The sequence below is a fragment of the Mus pahari genome, chromosome 23, assembly GCF_900095145.1.
Source record: "Mus pahari chromosome 23, PAHARI_EIJ_v1.1, whole genome shotgun sequence".
NCBI classification, from domain to species: domain Eukaryota; kingdom Metazoa; phylum Chordata; class Mammalia; order Rodentia; family Muridae; genus Mus; species Mus pahari.
Genome location: NC_034612.1, coordinates 25,551,532 through 25,573,590, shown reverse-complemented (window position 1 = coordinate 25,573,590; position 22,059 = coordinate 25,551,532). Strand labels below are relative to the sequence as shown.

The 22,059-nt window shown below is 51.2% G+C and overlaps 2 protein-coding genes across 3 annotated transcripts in view; one reads left to right on the top strand and one right to left on the bottom strand.

Annotated features, from left to right (window-relative positions):
• The window catches only part of LOC110339096 (nuclear envelope pore membrane protein POM 121-like), a 17,577-nt gene extending 3,409 nt beyond the window's left edge, over nucleotides 1-14,168 (top strand). Inside the window, 12 exon segments of the mRNA XM_021222594.2 lie at nucleotides 637-795; nucleotides 3,424-3,504; nucleotides 5,302-5,473; nucleotides 6,638-6,729; nucleotides 7,424-7,497; nucleotides 7,633-7,757; nucleotides 7,867-7,969; nucleotides 8,417-8,590; nucleotides 9,143-10,514; nucleotides 10,516-10,781; nucleotides 12,966-13,088; nucleotides 13,770-14,168. Coding sequence (XP_021078253.1) covers nucleotides 637-795; nucleotides 3,424-3,504; nucleotides 5,302-5,473; nucleotides 6,638-6,729; nucleotides 7,424-7,497; nucleotides 7,633-7,757; nucleotides 7,867-7,969; nucleotides 8,417-8,590; nucleotides 9,143-10,514; nucleotides 10,516-10,781; nucleotides 12,966-13,088; nucleotides 13,770-13,867 — 2,839 coding nt within the window. The 3' untranslated portion in view covers nucleotides 13,868-14,168.
• Nucleotides 14,169-15,184: 1,016 nt separating this feature from the next.
• On the bottom strand, nucleotides 15,185-21,710 carry Nsun5 (NOP2/Sun RNA methyltransferase 5). Of its 2 annotated transcripts, none has more exons than XM_029533594.1 (10): nucleotides 21,596-21,710; nucleotides 21,374-21,496; nucleotides 19,938-20,112; nucleotides 19,748-19,856; nucleotides 17,834-17,972; nucleotides 17,628-17,743; nucleotides 16,839-17,017; nucleotides 16,459-16,669; nucleotides 16,255-16,390; nucleotides 15,185-16,078 (listed from the first exon to the last, which is right to left on the bottom strand). In XM_029533594.1, the coding sequence occupies exons 1-10, from the start codon at nucleotides 21,686-21,688 to the stop codon at nucleotides 15,572-15,574; spliced, it is 1,788 nt and encodes a 595-aa protein (XP_029389454.1). In that variant the 5' UTR covers nucleotides 21,689-21,710; the 3' UTR covers nucleotides 15,185-15,571. The 2 variants fall into 2 exon arrangements, with proteins under 2 accessions (XP_029389454.1, XP_021078254.1); XM_021222595.1 differs by having other exon boundaries at nucleotides 15,800-16,078; nucleotides 16,247-16,390.
• Nucleotides 21,711-22,059: the final 349 nt, after the last annotated feature.

Below are 22,059 nucleotides of genomic sequence, written 5' to 3'. Positions count from 1 at the left end.
GGCTCACGTGCGGGTCTAGCTGCTGGAGCCCCATCTGGCCCTGAGGCTCACGTGCGGGTCTAGCTGCTGAAGCCCCAGCTGGCCCTGAGGCTCACGTGCGGGTCTAGCTGCTGAAGCCCCAGCTGGCCCTGAGGCTCACGTGCGGGTCTAGCTGCTGGAGCCCCGGCTGGCCCTGAGGCTCACGCGCGGGTCTAGCTGCTGAAGCCCCAGCTGGCCCTGAGGCTCACGCGCGGGTCTAGCTGCTGGAGCCCCGGCTGGCCTTTTCCCCTTGGAGCTGGGTTTCTAGGGGTTTGCAGGTTGCGTGGGGCCTGGACCTGAACTCCAGTCCTGGTGATTGTGCAACTTCCAGCACTGAGCCATTTCTCCTGTGCGCAAGCGTGCACACGCACACACTTTCATAGACCAGGCTGGCCTAAAATTGCCTGAGTAGCTCAAGCTGTCCTGAAACTCAGGATGGTCCTCCTGCTTCTCACTGTTGGGATTAAACACTCATGCCACCATGCCTGACCTGTAGTCATGGTAGTTTCTACATGTAGATGAGCCAAGGTCTTGCTTTTCGTTTAGCTTCTAGTTCCTGTTCTGTACGTGCATGGGAGTTAAAATATCCTGTCTCCAGAGTCTTGCCTTTCATTACAGGCCAGAGCAGATCCTCGATACAACCCTGTCTTCACCATCAAGTATTGCTCCAGATCCTTGTGCGAAGGAGACTGTCCTGAACGCCCTCAAGGAGAAGAAGAAAAGAACAGTGGCGGAGGAAGACCAGCTGCACCCTGACGGCCAGGAAAACAAGAGAAGGTAGTGGGCAGTCTCAGTAGGGTGTTAAACTGCTTTCGGGGGGGGGGGGGGGGCGGGGGCTCCAGAGAATTCAAGTGGTGGCGCTTACCAGGGAGATGTAGAGGCCAGCTCCAGTCTGAGCTTTGGAGCAGCTTGGTAAAGGGCTTTAATACTGTTAACTTCTTAAAGCATGGGCTAGGTAAGTTTCAGTCCTCATGCACTTAAACCTGCATTGGCATTTGGCCCTCACCCACCACCCACCCAACTCAACTCACCCTTCTCCTAATGTTCTGAGACAGGTTGTTATATTCTACAACTCGAGCTAGCCTTGAACTCTGGGCCCTTCTACCTCGAAAAGTGGGATCCTCAGCCTGTGTGACCAGCTCTCTGTCTTGGATGCGATGCTAGTCTGTGAAGTTTTATTTTCAAAAGTAAATGCTGAGAGTTTCCCCCTCCAGTTGTGTGGTTCTGTTTGTTTTGTTTTGTTGTTGTTTTAGTTAAATAGCAATAGTGTTGTTGAATGAAAGGCATAGTAGGTCTGTCAGTGATGACCAGAACCAATTTTCTCTTTAGAATATGGGAACTTAGTGAGAATAGAGAAAGCAGTTTCCGGAGTGTGCAAAGGAAAGGTTGGAGAGGGTCATCAGGAGATACAGGACCTTTGTTTTTTATGGTGGTTGTTTTGTGGTCCTCGGGAAGAGACTTGGGGCCTGCTGCATGCTATGCAAGTGTTCACTGCCAAGCCACAAACCCTTGCTTCCTCAGTGGAACGTTCTAGGCAGCAGCTGTACCATAGACCCAGCCCTCTACTTTTGTTTTAGTTCAACAAATGCTTATCAAGCACCTACTGTGTGCTAGGCCCTACTCCTCTTTGTTATGGGACTTTCAAGGTAACAAAATTTTGTTTGTTCACGTACTATATATATATACATATATATATGTGTGTGTGTGTATGTGTGTATATATATATATATATATGTATATATATACACACATATATATGTATATATATACATACATACACACACACACACGGGTATGTGTGGGGTTTGGGTTTGTTTATTTATTTATTTATTTATTTATTTATTTTCTTTATATGCTTGGTGCCTGTTGAGTTCAGACGTTCAGAGCTCCTGAAACTGGAGTTATGGGTAATAAGAGCCTCAGTGTATGTGCTGGGAATTGATTGACCCTGGGTCCCCTGCAGAAACATCCAGTGCTCTAAACTACTGAGCTGGTGTTTTGTTTTGTTTTTTCCAGCTTTTTTTCAACTTCTGAAATTTTTAAATTACATTGTATTCACTTAATTGGGGTGGGGGGCTCAGGAAGGTGTACACAGTTGCCACAGAAGATATGTGGAAGCCTGAAAGCAACTTGGTTCTCCCCTTTTGCCATGTGGGCCAGGAAGTCATCAGGCTTGGTGACAAGCACCCTACTCACACTGAGCCAGCTTTCCAACCCCCAGTGTGTTTTCCTGGGATGGGTGTATTTGAGAAGGTTTGCTCTGTAGCCCTAGCCTCCCACTTGCTACCTAGGCAGGCCGTCTCCTCTCCATTTGCCAGCACTCCCTACAAGGCTACTTATTTAAATGGTTAACAAGGTAATTACAGATCATAAGTGTATGAGAGCAGGAAGTAGTGTTAGAAATGAGGAGGCCTCTTGGTATAATGAGGAAGCACTCGGTTAGTTTGCAGTGCACCACACACCTGGGAAGAGTGGCTGTCATCCCTTTGTCTGGACTACTTATAGCTGACAGATTTTCAGTTGGCCATTTCCGATACTGGATGACAAAAGGACGTGAAGGAGATTCTGCTCTTGACTTCCTTTTGAGACAATGTTTATCGTCCAGGTCACTGTGTAGTCTAGGCTAGACTGGCATTCATAATCATTCTGCCATAGCCTCCCAAGTGGTGGGATTATATATGTGCATTGCTGTGCCTCCCACTAGTTAAGGAAATCTTGAGAAATGGCCCCTGCATTGATGGACGAAAGGCTATCAGAGGAGTTGCAGGAATAGCAAGTAAGCATTTGTGCCCCCATAGCTAAACAGAGTGAGCCAATGACCAGGGAGGAAATGGTATCTGCTGTGGTCCAGGGAAGTGTCTTAGCCATGGTGCATCTGTTGCTGAGGAGTTGGTATTTTCCCTGTGGTTGGAAGGCAGCTGTGATCACGGGCACCATGTGTGTACCTGGCCCCTGTAATTCCAGCACCGTGGAGGCTGAGCCAGAAGCATTGGAAGTTTAAAGGCAGCCTGAGGCTATGGAATGTGTTCTGGTGTACTTTGCACAGAATAACAAGAACTTGATTTAAAATGTTTTCCCTTCTTGTGGTACACATGAATAATTGGGGCATTTGGAGATTCTTTCTTGTTCCTTACTTACCAGGTCAATCTTAGAGTAATGTACTTTACAGAACTGAATGGTTTGAAACAACCTTTTCTTGTTTAGTATGAAATGTATACTAGGCCCCAGGAGTAATAAGCTTTCAGTTTTGTTTGTTGTGAGTTGGTTCACACATGGCCATGTGGTCAGAGCACAGCTTGTGAGGGTCAGTTAGTTCTTTCATCCCACTGTGTAAGGTCCAGGGAATTGAGGGGGTTGGGAGGACAGGCATGCTGTTTCATGGAGGACTTTTTTGTTTTATCACAGGCGCCATGATAGCGGTGGGAGCGGACATTCAGCATTCGAGCCCCTTGTGGCCAACGGAGTGCCTGCTGCATTTGTGCCTAAGTAAGTGAGATCCTCAGTGATGGGATGCTGCTGCTTAGTGATCCTCAGTGATGGGATGCTGCTGGTTGGGAAAAGTGTTTCTGACAGCGGCTGCCCTAGATATTTCCTTTCCAGTTTCTTTCCAGGTTTTTCCATTAATATGAGTGCAATACCCAGAGGGCCCCATGTTTAATGACTTTTTTTTTTTTTTTTTTGTGATTTTTCGAGACAGGGTTCCTCTGTATAGCCCTGGCTGTCCTGGAACTCAGTTTGTAGACCAGGCTGGCCTCGAACTCAGAAATTCACCTGCCTCTGCCTCCCGAGTGCTGGGATTAAAGGCGTGCGCCACCACGGCCCGCGTTTAATGACATTTTACATACATATAATTATATATTGTGCTAATGTTGTGTATATACAATGATACAGTGACTGTGTATATATTGTGCTAGTGTTGCAGTAATCTTTTTGGAGTAAGTATTCTGATAGCTCTGAAAGTAGAGAGATGTAGTCACTAGTTGACTGAAGCCAGGACAGCTCCTAAAAAGATCCTGGTCAGTCCTGGGCCCATTCATATTCTCATCTTCTATTCATCTAAACTATGAGGTGAGACGAATAAGCAAGGATGATTTTACAGACGAGTATGAGCAGTCGGCCTGTTTTAAAGGCGTATTATAGTTGACAGGTGTAGGCTTTTGTGGTCATGTTGTTAAGGGCAATAACCTGGTAGTTTTCCAGGTATTCTGTTCTAGGTAGCAAGTGAAGCGGTAAAGCATGCTTTAAGTAAACCACTAACTAAAGCAGTCAGCCAGCTCTCGTGCTTGCTGTCTCTCACTCTGCTTCACTAATATGGTGCAGTTGATCCTTCACAAATGGACCACAGGCTTCTGTGGGGCATGAAGTGTTGATATGGAGTGTGTGAGAGGAAGTTTGCACAGAAGGTGCATAGGTGGGCTGGTGAGATGGCTCAGTGGGTAAGAGCACCNGACTGCTCTTCCAAAGGTCCAGAGTTCAAATCCCAGCAACCACATGGTGGCTCATAACCATCCGTAACAAGATCTGACTCCCTCTTCTGAACTGTCTGAAGACAGTTACAGTGTACTTACATATAATAAATAAATAAATCTTTTAAAAAAAAAAAAAGTGCATAGGTTCCAGTGTGGTGAAAAGGCTCTGTCAAGCCTTGCACTCAGCTCACTGTACTGCACCGTGGGAGACATGCACATGTGGTGTGGACCGCCGAGGCAGGAAAGGCTGACGGGGGTTTGGAGGCTCCAGCCTAGAGGAGGCACAGGCATCTGGGAGCAAGCCAAGGTGATGGTGTGCTAGTGGAAGGAGGGGAACGTTGGCTGGCCCTGCTGCAGCAGGAGGCACGGAAGGAAGAGGAAGCACACTTTGCTGCAGTTGTCACCAACTGGTTTGTGGTTGATGCGGTTGCCTGGGAAAAGGTAAAAGGATCGTACCCTAGTAGGGCTAGGTAACACAGGTTGACAGAAAGGATTATGGGAGATTTCTCTTTCGGTTGGAGGCTTAGCTCTGATTTTTCTCTTAGCAGCTTTATTGAGGGACCATTGACAGACATTAAATTTTGTCCCCTTGACACCACAGTCAAGGTGTAACCCTTCCTGTTTGTGTTTCCCGTGCTGTGCCTTTACCCAGTCACTTTGTCAGGCACAGGCAGCCGTATCATCTGCTGACAGTGGCCATGTGGAGCATTGTGGTCTTCTTTCAGGTTTGTTCAGAAAGGTGTGTGGCACCGTGGAGGAAATCGCAGAAGAACACACCTGCACTAGCGCATGTACGTTTCTTCCTTTCTCTTAGGCCTGGCTCCCTGAAGAGAAGTCTGGCTTCCCAGAGCTCAGATGACCACTTGAACAAACGGTCTCGCACCTCTTCTGTGAGCTCCCTGACTAGTACGTGCACAGGAGGCATCCCCAGCTCTAGCCGCAATGCCATCACCAGCTCCTACAGCTCCACCCGTGGCATTTCACAGGTACATCTCAGGGCCAGGAGCTTTTGCTTTGCACTGACCCTGTCTCTAGGCTAACTGGAATACAAAGCCTTAAATAGCAAATGAACGAGATCAGTGGGTCTGAACAGAAAGCAAACCTGGTCCAAATGGAGCAAACCTGCATATGGACAGTGCAGTAAATGGTGCTGATTTAGAAAGGGTTTGTTCCATTTGGAATGTAAAGGAGATTTATAGGCAACGAGGATTTAGTGTAAGCTTTGATTCATGAAGTAGATGTCATCCTTGTTTAGAGTTAGCTCCCATAGGTGGGGAAGCCAGGCAGCTCCACTGTCAGGCATACTTGGGATCCAGTATTGGTATCGACACTAGGAACTGCGCAGACTCCTGCAGGTAGATCAGTCACCCTTGGTATTTGCTTTTGCCTTTTGAGACAAGGTCTCATGTATCCCTGGCTATTGTGAAGTTCAGGCTGGGTTTGAACTAGTAGTGATCCTCCTGCCTCAGCCTCCAAGCACTAGGTGTTCAGCTTGCACCACCATGCCCAGTTTGTATCTAATACTCCTATCCATGGAATAACAGAATCTGCAAAAATAGAGGCTGTACTTTTTACTGTAGATGATTTTTGTTAGAATATATAATGAGTACAAGTATTACCTTTTTCTTTTTTAAAAAAATATTTATTATTTCTATGTATATGAGTACACTGCTGCTGTCAGACACACCAGAAAAGGGCATAGGATTCCATTACAGATGGTTGTGAGCCACCATATGGTTGCTGGGAATTGAACTCAGGACCTCTGGAAGAGCAGTCAGTGCTCTTAACCACTGAGCCATCCCTCCAGCCCTTTTATTTCTTTTTATTTATTTGAACCTGTGTGAGGCCAGAAGGCATCCATCCTCCTAGAAATTGGGTTACAGTATTTGTGAGCAGTCTGGTGTGGATGCTGGGAACCAAATATGGGTTTTTTTCAAGAGCAGCTAGTGTTTCCTAACCACTGAGCCATCTCACCAGTCTCTCAAAAAAGTTTAGTTTTACTGTGATTGTTTGTTTTTTCTTTTAGTTTTTTGAGACAGTCTATCAGTAGCCCTAAAGACATGTGCCTTCCTGCCTAGCCAGGTCAGGGGATCTGCCTGCATAGCTGTGTTGTCAGTAGTAGTTTCAGATTGTCTCTGCTTGACTTGCAGCTGTGGAAGAGGAGCGGTCCCACATCTTCTCCCTTCTCCAGTCCAGCTTCCTCCCGCTCCCAGACGCCAGAGAGGCCAGCCAAGAAGACAAGGTGATGACCGGTCCCTCTGGTCATTTTGTGTGGACAGGGGCAGCGGGCTTAACAAGGATTCGCTGTTGGGCACTTTTCTCTGACTCAGCAAATCAGAGTCAAACCCTACAAGAGCAGCAAAGTGCCTGCTAGAGTTGTGTCCTTGTCCTACAGTGTGGGCAACTGATGGTTGGGGTTCCTTCTCTGTCTCATACTCCAGTGGGAGTGGTGCAGAGGCCACTGGGAGTGGAGTGCTGAGTGGACCGGGTCAGCAGGGAGCCTGAGTCCCTGGCCCCAGCTCACCCTTCACTGGAGCTCGGCTCCCTCGGGGATCAGGTCTGTCTGTGTCTGGCCTCACCTGCCACCCAGTCTTTTTTTATTTTCCCTGTCTGTCTGTCTATCTGTCTGTCACGGGCCTACTTTCTCACCAGCTTCACTCCTCGCTCCTAGCACTAATCCGCTGTTAGAGCCTGAAGATGCTGTCTGGGGCCTGGACTTGGCAGGCTCTGAGGGAAGCTTTGCAGATCCCTGGTCTATATTTGATGAAAGGCTGGTTGCTCATGGCCTGTAACAACTGCCTGCCTTCGTTTCTACAAGAACTGCCACGTGGTGATATGCTGACACTAGAGCAGTAGGAGTGTGCGAGTGTGTGCGTGAGGTGCTGTGCGGCCTCCAGGCCTTCCCAAATAACATCTAGGTTTCACAATCCCCACAGAGAGGAGGAGCCATGTCAGCAGTCTAGTTCTTCAGCTCCCTTGGTGACAGACAAGGAGTCCCCAGGAGAAAAGGGTAGGTAGAGAAACCATGGGGCCCGAGATTAGCATCTACAGTGGCAGTTCACCTCACCATGTTGCTCTGGGTGGGACATGGGAGATAGTCTTGTCCTTGAGTAGGGAGGTCAGCAAGCCTTGTTTCTGTCTGTAGTTACAGATACAGCCACTGGGAAGCAGCAGAGTTCATGGACTTCCCCACCCACACCTGGCAGCTCCGGGCAACGCAAACGCAAGATCCAGTTGCTGCCCTCCCGGCGAGGGGACCAGCTCGCCTTGGTGTGTCTTGTCTATCCTTCTCAGCTCTTTTAGTCTCTGGGAGACTGGGGTGCAGGGTCGTCTCCAGCGTCTGGGGCTTGACCTAACCTGTCTGCGTTCCCTTGGGCAGCCTCCGCCCCCAGAGCTTGGCTATGCCATCACTGCTGAAGACCTGGACATGGAGAGGAAAGCCTCACTGCAGTGGTTTAACAAGATCTTGGAGGACAAGCCAGGTAAGGCTGGGTGTGGCATGCTCCAGGGTCTCTAGTCCTTTCAGCTTTCCTTAGAAGAGCAGTTGGAGAATACTTGATTTTCCATTTAGGTTTGAGTCTCATTATCCGAGACAACTGTCTTCAGGGTCATAATCCTCCTCCCGCTTCAGCCTCCAAAGTGCAGGGTTACAAATGTGTACCATTACAACCAGCTCTTAGATGTTTGTCCCCCCTGATTCCACCAGGGGTCGTCTTATTACCAGGAACTGTCACCAGTACTTTTCCCATGGGACATGGAAGTTTTGTTGTTTGTGACAATAATGTAACAATAGTGTAACTGGTTAGCCTCCCATTCTTAGTCCTTCTGCCGGCACTCCTGCGTGCTGGAGCGCAGGCCGAGAGCCAGCGGTGACTTAAGGAAGGAAGGAAGGAAGGAGCTCCCGTGTAAGAGGCTTGTCTCCTTTCCAGATGATGCTTCCTCCTCAGCCAAGGACGGCCCCCCTGCCAGCAGCCCTCCCTTCACATTCACCCTGTCTACTGTGGGGCCTGCTGCCTCACCGGCTGCCGTCCCGGCTCCCAGCTCTAACCCACTGTTGGAGAGCCTGAAGAAGATGCAGGAGTCTCCGGCCCCATCATCCTCGGGTAAGCAGAGCAGTGTGTCCTGGACTTACAGGCTTCAGCATGCCGTGCTCTGGAAATACACAGGGACAGCTGTAATACTGTGATTCAAAGGCAGCTGCCCTGAATCTGTGTCATTGATAAATTGAGAGTGTTGTCTCTATGGGAGGTGTGAATATGACTGAGATTCGCCTTCGGGACCCCAGGCCTAGAATAACTGAAGTCGCTTTCTCTGTGGGTAAGGCTGGTGAACCTTGCCAGCTAGTGCCTTCGTGCTACTGCACATGGACACACTGTAGCTGACTTCTCACACTATAGGGTGCAGGCGTGCTGATGTAGCTCAGGGCCAGGCAGGCGCCGCTTTGCTGGGGTGGTGAACATGATGGCTGTTTGAGATGAGCAGGCATGTGTAGGTGAGGAAGTGCAGACAGAGTTGCAGGAGTAGCCACACGTGCAGCTCTAGTCAGGCTCCCCTACTCTTCCCTTCTGCCTTTCCTGGAATCTGTGGGTGGCTGCTGGAGGGGGCAGGCATGCTGAGTGCCGCCCTCAGACACCCTCACTTTCTTTTCTTCTCAGAACCTGCTGAGGCAGCAACAGTTGCAGCCCCTTCACCTCCGAAGACCCCCAGCCTCCTGGCCCCTCTTGTCTCACCACTGGCAGGACCCCTAGCCAGCACCTCCTCAGACTCCAAGCCTGCAGCCACCTTCCTGGGGCTGGCTTCTGCTTCCTCTATAACCCCACTCACTGACACCAAGTCTCCTGGAGTCTCTCGTACTGAGCAGTCTGTCAGCACCCCAGCCTCCGCAGCTCCCTCCCCAACCCCAAAGCCCAGCATGCTGTTTGGCATGCTGAGTCCACCTGCCAGCTCTTCTTCCCTTGCCACTCCGCCTCCGGCTTGTGCTTCTCCCATGTTTAAGCCCATTTTTCCAGCCACACCTAAAAGTGAGAGTGAGAACCCCTTACCAAGTAGCTCCTCGGCCGCCGCCACCACAGCTCCAGCCAGCACCGCCCCCCCCACGACAGCCAGCACCACGGCTCCCAAGTTCAAGCCCATTTTTGACAAGATGGAGCCATTCACAGCCATGCCCCTGTCAACTCCCTTCTCCCTGAAGCAGACAACGGCTACAGCCACCACTACAGCCACATCAGCTCCTCTCTTCACTGGCCTGGGCACTGCCACCTCCACGGTGGCCTCTGGCACCTCAGCTTCTGCCTCAAAGCCTGTGTTTGGCTTTGGAGTGACCACTGCGAGCACTGCCAGTAGTACCATGACTTCCACGTACCAGTCACTTCTGTTTGGGGGAGCCCCCCCTGTTACTACTTCTAGCTCCACCCCAGCCCTGGCCTCCATCTTCCAGTTTGGCAAGCCCCTTGCCCCAGCAGCATCTGCAGCAGGCACCTCCTTTAGCCAGCCCCTCGCCAGCTCTGCCCAGACCGCCGCCAGCAGTAGCAGTGGTGGCTTCAGTGGATTTGGCAGCACCCTCACCACCTCCACCTCGGCCCCTGCCACCACCAGCCAGCCCACGCTGACCTTCAGCAACACTGTCACCCCCACCTTCAACATTCCCTTTAGCTCCAGTGCCAAGCCCACGCTCCCCACCTACCCTGGAGCCAACTCACAGCCCACGTTTGGAGCCACCGATGGGGCCACCAAGCCAGCACTTGCCCCAAGTTTTGGCGGCTCGTTCACTTTCGGCAACTCCGTGGCCTCAGCCCCTTCGGCAGCCCCAGCCCCAGCCCCAGCCACCTTTGGCAGTGCTGCACAGCCAGCTTTCGGAGGGTTGAAAGCNGCAGCCTCCACCTTTGGCGCCCCTGCCAGCACTCAGCCAGCTTTCGGTAGCACCACNTCTGTGTTTTCTTTTGGGTCAGCCACCACATCTGGCTTTGGTGCTGCTGCTGCTGCCGCTGCCGCTACCACCACACAGACCACCAACAGTGGGAGCAGCAGCTCTGTTTGGCAGCTCTGCTCCATCCCCATTCACATTTGGTGGCTCAGCAGCTCCTGCTGGCAGTGGAGGCTTTGGACTTAGTGCTACACCAGGCACCAGCTCCACCTCTGGAACTTTCAGCTTTGGATCTGGACAGAGTGGGACCACGGGCACCACCGCCTCCTTTGGGGGAAGTCTGAGTCAGAACACCCTGGGCGCACCCAGNCAGAGTTCACCCTTTGCCTTCAGTGTGGGCAGCGCACCTGAAAGCAAGCCTGTGTTTGGAGGTAAGTTTGGCAGGCCTGTTAAGGGTGAGTGCACAATAGTCTGCGTTGTTACAGACCAACTGACAATCCAAACTAGCATGGGAGGAACCTGTGCAGTCAGGAAAGGTTTCTGGAGGGTTGGAGAGATGACTCAGTGGGTAAGACTTCCTGATCTTAAAGGGGACCCAAATTTAGTCCTAGCACACACATCAGGTGGCTGTCAACTGCCTATAGCTGCAGCTTCAAGTGTCTGATGCCTTCTGGCCTCCATGGGCACTGCATTGTGTATGCACACACTTTAAAAAAAAAAAAATCTTTAAAAGATAGATATTATGTGTATGTGTCTTTTGGCTGTGCATATGTCTGTATATCACATGTGTGCCAGTGCCCACAGCAGCTAGAAGAGGGTGTTAGATCCCTGGGACCTGTGAGCTGCCATGTGGGTGCTGAAAATTGAATCTAGGTTTATGAATGAAAGGAAAAGATGTTTGGTGTATACAGTCATCCTTAGCTTTATTTCATATGGTTGCTCATGCTGTACAGGAAGGACTTTAACTCACCAGGCCATCTTCTCAGCTGTTGTAATTTATAGTGTGTGTCCATGCGTGTTTATGTGTGTATTTGTGTATATGCACGTTACCATGGTCTACAGATAGGGATCAGGATAGAACTTTATGGAGTTGGTTCTCTGCTTTCCCCTTCTTAATTCTGAGACTACAACTCAGGTGGCCAGGCTTGTGCTACAAGTGCCCGTCTTCACTGAGAGCCAGTCCACTGGCTCCTTGTTTGTTTTGTGTATGTGTGTTTCATACTGTTTACTAGTGTAACCCAGGCTGCCCTCAAATTCAAGATCTTCATACTTCATCTTCCCAAATGCTACAGTGATAGGCATATACCCACTGCAGGCTGCAGGCGAGGGTACTGTCAGGGCATAGAGACAGAAGCAGGGATGGCAGGCTCATGGGCAGAGAGTAAGGCAAGATTGCAATGCTGGCAGAGTGCAAGGTTGGTCATAGCTAGGATTCATCATCTCTAGGATTCATTGTCTGGATTTTAAATGTCCAGGGAAGTCACAATAGAATTTCAAGCTTAAGGGTGAGGAGATCTCATGCTGCATGCAGGGTGAATTTTGGCCCTGAGAGCCACTGACTTCTTTGGTAAATAGGAGAGAATCTCTTGTGAATTGGGGAAGATGGCCCCAGGCAGGATGCAGGTCTGTTGAGGGAGTTGTTGGGAACATGAGAAAAGGGATGTAATGAGAGACAGTGGAAGGCTTGCAGCCTCTGGAATAAGTATGTGGATGGGGCTGGGGAGACTGCTCAGTAGTCAGTGCCTGATGCTTGAAGTGTGAGGATCTGATTCAGTCTCCTGTGCTAAGAAGCTTGGTGAGGCAGTGGTAATCCCAATGCTGGGTGTGGAGGTAGGCAGAGTCCATGAACTCAATGGTCAGGCTAACCAAAATAGCTCCAGGCCAGGGAGAGACTCCAGAGACACCCAGTGTCAACCTCTGTGTCAACCTCTGGCTTCTGTACTCTCCCATAGATGACTACTACTCTGGTGCAAATACACACACACACACACACACACCCCAGATAATACTCAGCTAGTGTGTGTGTGTGTGTGTGTGTGTGTGTGTGTGTGTGTGTGTGTGATTAGCACTACAAGGTCATGAATCTTGTGAAGTCACTTAAGAATGGTGATGGGGAGGGTGATGATTCAGGATCCTGGGTGGGGGAGGTGATTGATTGATAGGTGACCCTCCAAAGGACCAGAACTGTTAATAAGAGCCTGGGACCCGAACGAACCTCAGGAATTGGCCCGGGTGTGTTATGGCGTGCCTGCCATCCCGGCACTTAGGTTTGGGCAGGAGGTTGGAGAGTTGAAGGCCAACCTGGGCTACATAGCAGAAGACCCAGTCTCAAAAATAGCAAAACAGGGGAATTGGGTGTTTGAGGTAGGAGGGGAGAGAAGTGGTCTGGAAGCAGCATCAGAGCAAGACAGCCCTGAGACATTACATCCTGCATCCTGGGAGAAGAGGGACCCTGCGAAATGAATGAGAGGGCGGGGCAGAGGGATTAACCTGACAGCCCCACATTTCACTGAGCTGCATAATGGAGAAGTGGCAGAGGCTGGCTTCATCAGCCCTGGGTGCTGGGGACAAGCCTGCTAATAGTCTAGTGTTTAACTTCTCTGTCTCCCATTTAGGCACATCCACACCTACTTTCGGGCAGAGTGCCCCTGCCCCAGGAGTAGGCACCACAGGGAGCAGCCTCTCATTTGGGGCCTCTTCAACACCTGCCCAAGGCTTTGTTGGAGTTGGACCTTTTGGTAAGCCACCAGTCTGTTGTCAGCATGGCGTCCTTGTTCCGTAGGTGAGGAGTGAGGAGGAATATAGCAGGTGGCTGGTCCTCAGGGTCCAGGGAAGTTGGACAGCACAAGTTGAGTCTTCTCAGGAAACTCAAGTCTTTGAGGAGCCAAGTGCTGGTGTTTTCTTTTTTTTTTTTTTTTTAAAGATTTATTTATTTACTATATGTAAGTACACTGTAGCTGTCTTCAGACACTCCAGAAGAGGGCGTCAGATCTTGTTACGGATGGTTGTGAGCCACCATGTGGTTGCTGGGATTTGAACTCTGCACTTTTGGAAGAGCAGTCGGGTGCTCTTACCCACGGAGCCATCTCACCAGCCCTGTGCTGGTGTGTTTTATGTTTATGTGCATTGGTGTTTTCCTGCATGTTCATCTGTGTGAAGGTGTCAGATTCCCTAGAACAGGGGAGTTGTGAGCTGCTATCTGTGTTGGTGCTGAGAATTGAACTTAGGTTCTCTGGAAAAAGCAGCCAGTGCTCTTAACTGAGCCATCTCTCTAGCTAAGAGCTGTGAGGACTCCCAGTGGTTTCAGAAGCCCTAATGGAACACTTAGGTTTTGCTATTGGCTGACTTCCCAGATGAAGGCACCAGCCCATTTTCTGTGGTGGCGGCTACCCTGGTAAAGTCTTGTTAATTCTTTCCAGGATCAGCAGCCCCTTCGTTTTCCATTGGCGCGGGATCCAAGACCCCAGGGGCTGGACAGCGACTTCAGGCTGGAAGGCAGCACACCCGCAAGAAGTAGCCCTGCCTCTTGTCTCCACTCCCCCGTCCCTTGCCTGAATCTGGACCTCAGCACCTGCTAGGAAGAGCCTCTGACCCTTCAAATTCCATAGCGAACCCAGTGCGTCGCCAGGGTGGAAGCGGCAGCCTGGCCCTTTCTGTTNTAGAGGAAGCGAGTGCCCCACGGAGGGACGGAAGCCCAGTACTTTACTTGAACAGTCACACTGGTNAGGCTGGAGAACTGAGAAAACACGTGTACATATTGTCCTCTTGCTGCCCCAGCGCTTGTTTAGTGTGTAACCTGGGCAGCTCCCCCCTTTCCTTGGGCATGGGGGGGATGCTGGCATCCACTTGGATCCCTAATACACATGANGTGGGGTTGGGGGAAACGGAATGTCCCTAAGCTTTGCCTGCTTGGTTTGGCCATAAGAAGTGGTTCTCTTCCTCTGATTCCTTCAGGATCTCTCCCTATTTCTTGCTGCTTTGTCCTTCACNGGTCCTCTGTGAGATTCATTCCTTTTAAATGGCAGTGAATCTTGCTNTGCCTTGGAGACCCCAGTGGGCACTGTTCTGCCTCTCCTGCCAAGTCTGTTTTATCTCCAGCCCTCTGCTGATANAGCCTCTAAAAGATTGGGGGCTCAAGACTGTTAGCCTGGCAGAGCCAGGGGAGGGCAAAGCTTGCTCCAGGAAGACCTGGGGCAGANAGACCAGACCGCCCACCACTGCTTCTCGCTGCCTCTTCACCTGCCACTACCCCATGGGCTAGTTTGCCTCTTCGGGATTGTATTTTCCAAGCCTTGTACTGTGTTTGTCTGATGTTAATGTGTGTTGCTCCTTGAATCGAGTTTGGAGGAAGAATTGAATTGTATGTGTGGCGGCATGTTAGTAATGCCGGACTTAATGTCNCCTGGGCCCTCNTGGGCCTAGCTAATTGAATGCTGAAAGTGGCACCNCGTGACAGCCACAGTGCTGACTCCTGAATTCTCAATAGTGTTTTGACTTAAGGGCTGGCAGCCCAGGGGATGGAGCCTGTTGGGAGCAAAGACTTCCCCTCTGTTGATCCTCCCCACATAGCCCACCCAGGCCAGNGCAGCTTCTGCCTGTGTTTGGAGTTCTACATTAATGAACTACACTTTAGAGTCCTTAGTTGTATTCTCAAAAGGGTCCTACCTACCCTTTCTTTCCAAAACCATACCACACCTGTCGGCCCCAGAGCCTGGCTGCCATGTCCATCCTCTTTGGGAGAAGTATGAATGCGTGTGTCTAAATTAAAAGAAAAAAATATTTAAACATTTTTTAACAAAATAAAATTTATTTTTGTATTTAAGCTAAATTGCCTTTAAAATTCCTTCAAGCTTGGTTCACTGGGGTGGTTAAGTATAAATGCTATTGAATAGTAGAATTAGCTGTATAGTTACGCCTGTGTGAAGGAGGGGCTCACAGCTGTCCCCAGCAGCCCCCCCCGAGGAGCAGCTGAGGGCAGAGCGCCTTCTAGACCTGTCNTATAAGTGTGATTATTTTATAAACAGTGTGATGTAGCTGTAACTGGTCCCCTTCCCTTTGTGACTGGGATTGAATGTTTTATGCCAGNGGTTAGGCTGGGTTGTGTGGAGCTGGAGAAGAGCTGGACCTCAAGTCCCAAATGCCTGCAAGGATGGAGATGGGTGGGGGTCTGAACACAAAGCCTCTACCTGTGCCTCAGGTAAGGAAGGGGCCTCCCTGCAATTCAGTCTGAGCTAATTACCTCAGCTCCACAGCAGGCCTGTATCCAGGCCCCTGCGGAGGCATCCTGGAGTAGCCTCGGTGTGTGAGCACATTTGTCCGTGCTCACGCTGGACAGGGACGGGAGGCCGGGGCTTCCCACCACAGACTGAGTTCCTGTGAGTATAGCTGAGATTTTTAGTATGAATGTGAGATTGTTCTTGCTTATGTCATTAAAAATAAAACTGTGATCTGTCATAGATCTGAGTTTGCCCTTTATTTGTGAAGCGAAGAACTCTTGACTGGTAGGACTGGGTCCAGTGAGGGACACGGAGTGCCAGGACGTCATCTTCCTTCCCAGAAGAGCAGGGTTCCCACAGTAAGCACGGTTGGTTCTGCTGGCCGTGGGGCACTCGGTGCCTATGTGCTTGGCTGCATGCTGGCACCAGCTGCTGCTTTGCGTCTTCTCTTTCTCTTTGGGGCTTGGCTGAGAGGTTCTGGATCCATTGCTGGTCTGGTCTGTGGGGCTGGGCTGGGAGAAGAGGCCAGAGGTTAGCAGATATGCTAGCTCAGGAGGCAGAGGTAGAGGCAGATCTAAAAAGGTTGGGGCCAGCCTGGTCTACCTAGATAGTAAGTTCTAGGTCAACCAGGGTTACACAGATACTGCCTCAATAACAAAAGCCCTCAGCTCCTCACTCACCTTGGCACAACCTCTGCACGTTCAAACACAGCAATGAAGAAGCCCCCTGTGAGCGTGGTTTCAGGGGAAGCCCGGAGGCAGTGTTCAGACCCTGCAAAGGTACTCAGACCTCGGTGAGGCCACGCGGGTAAGACAGGAGCCAACCTGTGGAGAAGGGGAAGACTCAGACCCTGGTGAGAAGCACCTGTGACCTCAGACCTGGGGACCATTACCTGAATGTCCCTGAGTTGTGCTGTAGAGCCTCCTGGACCACGTCTTCATTCTCTTCTTGGCAAAGGGAACACGTGGAGTAGACCAGACGCTGCAGAGAGGGGAACCTGAGTGCGTGGCACAGAGCCCGCTGCTGGAAGCCGGCCAAGGCCCGCAAGCGCTCCTTGCTAGGTGTGTCTTCCCCGTGTTCCTCCAGCTGCCGGCTCAGCATGCCTGTGGAAAAAGAGCTGCAATTATGAAGCCATTTCCACACCCAAACTCCCATTTTAAAGATGAGAGCATTTGTAGTCACAAGTCCGAAGCAACACCAAGACTAACTGGGCGCCTCCAGGATCCAAGCTGCTACAGGCCTATGACCAGAGCCACACTGTCCCCATCTCACCAGAGCCACTACAAGAAGGATCCAGCAAGATGTACTGGACCTGGCTGTAACGCTGGTCAGAGGGAGAGACTGTCAGGAAGTCCTTCTCTGCTATCTCACAGCAAGAGACCCCAGCCCGAGCCAGCAATGTAGCCATGGCTGCCAGCCGCTTAGCATCCTGGTCGAAAGCAAAGATCTTCCTAGGGAAAAGAGCAGAGGCAGAATGAACTGAGAATTTCCTTCTATGTGTCTTTGCCACACGTGTGCAGGTGTCTGTGGAGGCCAGAAAAAGGTGTTGGAACCCATGGAACTGGAGATAAAACAGGTTGGGAGTCACCTGACATGGGTGCTGGCAGAGCAGCAAGGGCTCACTGAGCCATTTTGCCAGCCCCTGAACTGAACGATTACGGAACACGGAGGCCCACAGTTAGATATCATCAAATTGTAATGTGTGCTAAGCTAGGACACAGGTCTGGGGCGTGGCTCAGCATTAGAGGGCTTAGCTAGAACCCCCCAGTGAGGGGTTGTGAGTGTGGCTCTGTGGCAGAGTGCTTACCCAGCATGCTTTGGGGATTCAATCCCCAATACACTACCACCTGAACCCAAAAAGCTAGGACACAAAATATTTAAATCATCTACAGGGGTCACTGCCACAGACAACCCCAAAAGCTGAGGGAGTTTTGTCTCAAACCAATAGCCTGGCTTGGGACTAGGCTATGAGCTGTCAGGCACTTAGTGAGACTTTCCCCTACAAAAGACAAGATCCGACCCCACCCTCCCTCGGCCTCGAAGCTCATCCCCAGCACGCACCCCTGGTTCTTCAGGAGGGCTGCAATGTAGCTGGTCTTGTTGCCAGGGGCGGCACAGGCATCAATGACATGGGAGCCTGGTGGGGGGGACAGCAGCATGGCTGGGAGGCAGCTGGCCTAGCAGGACACAAGATGGCAAGAAGCTGGGTGAACACAGCCCTGCAGTCACTTCCCCATGCTTCCTCCCTCTCCTCCCAACCTCCCTACCTTATCCTGCAGGATGAGATGACCAGCGCGGTAGAGCGGATGCTCGTGCAGATCTGTCTGTGCAGGGAATACAAGAAGCTCAGGCAGCAAGGGATCCAAAAGAAAATGCTGCCCCTTGAGAGTTCGCAAGTCCTCCAGGCTGGCGGGGAAAACCACCGGTTAGGTTTGGATTTTAACCCTTTCATTTTCTGTGTCCAGGTGCTTTGTCTGTGCACCACTATGCATGCAGTGCCTGTAGAGGGCCAGAAGAGGGAGTCGGAGTCCCTAGGACTGGAGTTACAGATAGTTGTGACTACCATGTGGCTGCCAGGAACCAAACTCTGGTCCTCTAGAAAAGCAGTCTGTGCCCTTAACCACTGAGCCACCTCCCCTGCTTTTCATTTTTAAAAAGATTGGTTGTTTTAAATTATGCATGTTCATGTGAGAGCAGGTACCGAGAGGCATCAGCGTGCCATGGAGGAGGAGTTACAAGCCACACAGCACGGGTGCCAGGAACTGAACTCGGGTCTTCTGCAAGAGCAATGTGCGCCCTTTAGCTGCTGGGCCACATTTCTAGCTCTAGGTCTGGTTTGTTTTATTGACACAGGATCTGGAACTCAATCCTATCTCAGCTCCCAGCGCTGGGATGACAGGTATATAGCCTTGTCCCCTGCCTCTGAGGAAAAGGTGAGGAAGTTGCAAGGGTCAGTGACGGCTCACCAGGTAAAAGCACTGACTGCGCAAGTCTGAGGACCCGAGCAATGCCTGGGACCCGCAGAGAAGCAGAGAAGACCCATTCCTGCAAGTCTGTGTGCTGACCACAGGCACGTGGCCGGGCATGTCCTCACATAACATACACTAGTGAGAATTAAGAGTTTAAATTGGGTTGGTATATTGATTTTATAAATGTCAGAGAACAGTACTTTACATAAATATGTGACACAGAATGACGGAAGTGTGTTGGGGGCCATTTGAAAATAGTTGAGAGTTTTGTCCTGATCTAAAGCCAAAATCTATCCAATAATTTTTTTTGTAAAACTCAAGTCAACAGGTCAAATACTAATCTTTTCATTTAGCTTTCGGTTTTGTTTTTCGAGACAGGGTGTCTCTGTGTAGCCTTGGCTGTTCTGGAACTCACTCTGCAGACCAAAAAAAAAAAAAAAAAAACCAAAAAACCAAACAAACAAAAAAAACCAAACTAGACATTCTAATGCAATGCAATCCAAAGACAGACTATTTTGATAACTAAGAATGGCAGTTTGACAGCAGGGTAATGTTAAAGTCTTTGTTTTCTGTATTTAGACTGTGTATGCAGTAAAACACTGCAGTCCCCAGTATGCAGTAGTCTCAAAGCTGTGCCAAGGTGCTTCTCGAAGTGTCTGTGGGCTGTGTGGGGACGTGCAGTACAAAGTGCATGCTCTGTGTGTTCAGAGCCCAGGTTAGATGACGTCACACCGTGCAACATCAATCCGTGTTGCTAAGAGCACCTTGGAGACTAAAGAGCAAACAGAGGGTCACAGAATGCAGAACAAGAACCCCAAGAACACCAGGGTTCAGGGGAAAAAAAACAAACAAGCAGATCTCAGAAGATGCAGAGAACTGCTGCCAGGGCCAGAGAGTGCCTCAGCAGTTAGGAAGACACACTGCTCTCGAAGAGGACCTACATGCAGTTCCTAGCACCGTGTCCAGCAGTCCAACGTCCTCAGACATACCCACACCCACGCAGATGTGCATCATTTAAAACAAAGCAACATCTTTCTTAAAAAGAAAACAAATTCTATTGGGAAAGTAGGAAAAACATCTAGAGAAAGCAGTCATTACCCCACACGTTACACCCCCCCACCCCCCAGTCTCTCCTCTAACAGACTCCTACTTCCATAAGAATCTGGACACAGAGGAAAATGAAGGCACCCAGGCACGAGGTTCAGCTCTCACCTGGAAGCCCGACCCTGGTAGGAGAAACCTTGTCTCTTGAAATAATCGATCGCATCCTCAGGGCGGGTCTTGAGCGTGTTCACACGCACGAACCGTGGTACCTGGTAGGCTAGAAGTCACAGCGGTCAGTGGCAAGGGAAGCAAGCCTCCTGAGGGCCATTACCCTCCCTCCCCTCAGCCTCCAAGTCACCTTGGCCAGGTTTGGAGCTCTCTTGCAACAGGTCCTCGTTTCGGCTCACACCCCGACGAACCTTGAGTCGGGCCAGCTCGGCCTTGAGCCTTGCCTGGTGCCGGCCCAGCAGCGCCTTCCATCGGCCTCCACCCCCTCGAAACCCCTTTCCCAGCAACAATTCATACACTAGCACCTGGACAGGAAAAAAAACCACAAAACAATATTAATACCATAAAGCCCTCCAGTGGGAGGAGTAGGTACCTATCCAGATGGTCATGTCAATGGAGTTTTCTTGCCCAAGATCACAAAAGAAATTAATGCCTGATGTGAGGGCAAATGTCTATAATCCCAGCAACATCAGATGCATAAGCAAGAAAACTACAAGCTAACTGGGTAATGGCGCCTTTAGTCCCAGCACTCAAGAGGCAGAGACAAGTGGTTCTCTGTGAGTTCGAGGTCAGCCTGATCTACAGAGTGAGTTCCAGAACAGTCTGGGTGAGACAGAGAAACCCTGTCTCTAAAAACGGAAGAAGAGAAGGGGAGAAGAAGAGGAGACGACGGAGGCGGCGGCAGCCAAAAGCTGAAGATCAACCTTAGTTACCAAGTTAAGACCTTCCTGAGCAACTTAGCGGGACCCTGTCTCAAAAAACTTCACAAAAGCTGGGCACACAGCTCAGTAGAAAGGTTGCCTAGCATCTGCCAGTCAACAGACTGAGAGCAAAGCTCAGCAGCAGGGTAGGAAGCTTGCTTAGTATCCACCAGAGAAGAAATAGGGGTTGCAGCTGGGCAATAAGCCCCTGCCTAGAATCCCCCAGGGAAGGGCTGGGGGCATGGCTCAGTGGTAGAGCCCCTGCCTAGAATCCCCCAGTGAGGGGCTGGGGGCGTGGCTCAGTGGTAGAGCCCCTGCCTAGAATCCCCCAGTGAGGNGGTAGAGCCCCTGCCTAGAATCCCCCAGTGAGGGGCTGGGGGCGTGGCTCAGTGGTAGAGCCCCTGCCTAGAATCCCCCAGTGAGGGGCTGGGGGTACTGCTCAAAAATTGAGCATCTGTCTAGCGATGCTGTCCAATGCGATGTTGTGGGTGTGGCTCAGTGGGAGAACACTTCTATGGCTTGTTGGAGACTCTGGGTTCAATCTCCCAGCACTCCAAAAAGACAGGCAGGCGGGTACAGAGGCAGAGCAGATGCCGTCTGTGAACCGGGTGTCCTGCCCCACGCCTGAAGCTTCCCCCCAGGTCGCCACCTATGCAGCAGAGCTCTGGACCCCGACCGTCGTCGCCATCCTCGTCCCCCTGTCCCGTAGGTAGCCTCAGCCACTGCTAGTTTGCGCCTTCGCCCTCACTGAACCCCTTTCTGCATTGCTCCAAGGCGGGGAGTCCCATCTGACCCAGCTCAACCGGGGACCCCGGAAAGTGGTGTGCGAGCCACGCACGGGTGACAGCCTCCGGCCGCCGCTCACCTTGGCAAGGTGCGGTCTCAGCTTCTTCTCGGCGCGCAGGAGCCCGGCGCTGGCGATGACGGCGTCCAGCACGGCCGAGTAGCGCTGCGTCTCGCACACCAGCGCGTACAGCTGCTTCAGGTTCTGCGCGACACAGGGGACACCCGCTGCACCCCACGCCGATCCCGACCCCGCCGGGCCCCGCTCCCCGGCCCCGCTCGCCAGCCCCCCCGGCCTCACTACCTGGAAGTTGCTGGAATACACCAAGCCCTTGAGGGAGCCCTGGCGGCTCTCCACGCCGGCCAGCACGGCCGCGGCCGCCGCGTACAGCCCCATGCTCTCCCCGTCGCCAGGGCTCCACGACCCCGTCGCAAAGCTCGGCCTGGCTTTACGGCCGCCGCCACAACGTGCACAACCGGATTTCCGGAGTCAGAGGGCTCGCCGCTTCCCATTCTCAGCATCCAAAAATTTAAGTTTAGGCTCTAAATCCGAGCGTGCTGGCTCGCGCCTTTAATCCTAGCGCGCGGGAAACAGAGGCAGAAGGGTCTTTGCGAGTTCGAGGCCAGCTAGGTTCCAGGACAGCCAGAGCTACATCAGGACCTCTATGTAGAAAGAGGTCATTCTACTACTTTATTTTTATAATTCAGTATAGCTATTTTGTAGTTTTGTTGTTGTTTGGTTGTTGGTGTGTGTGTGTGTGTGTGTGT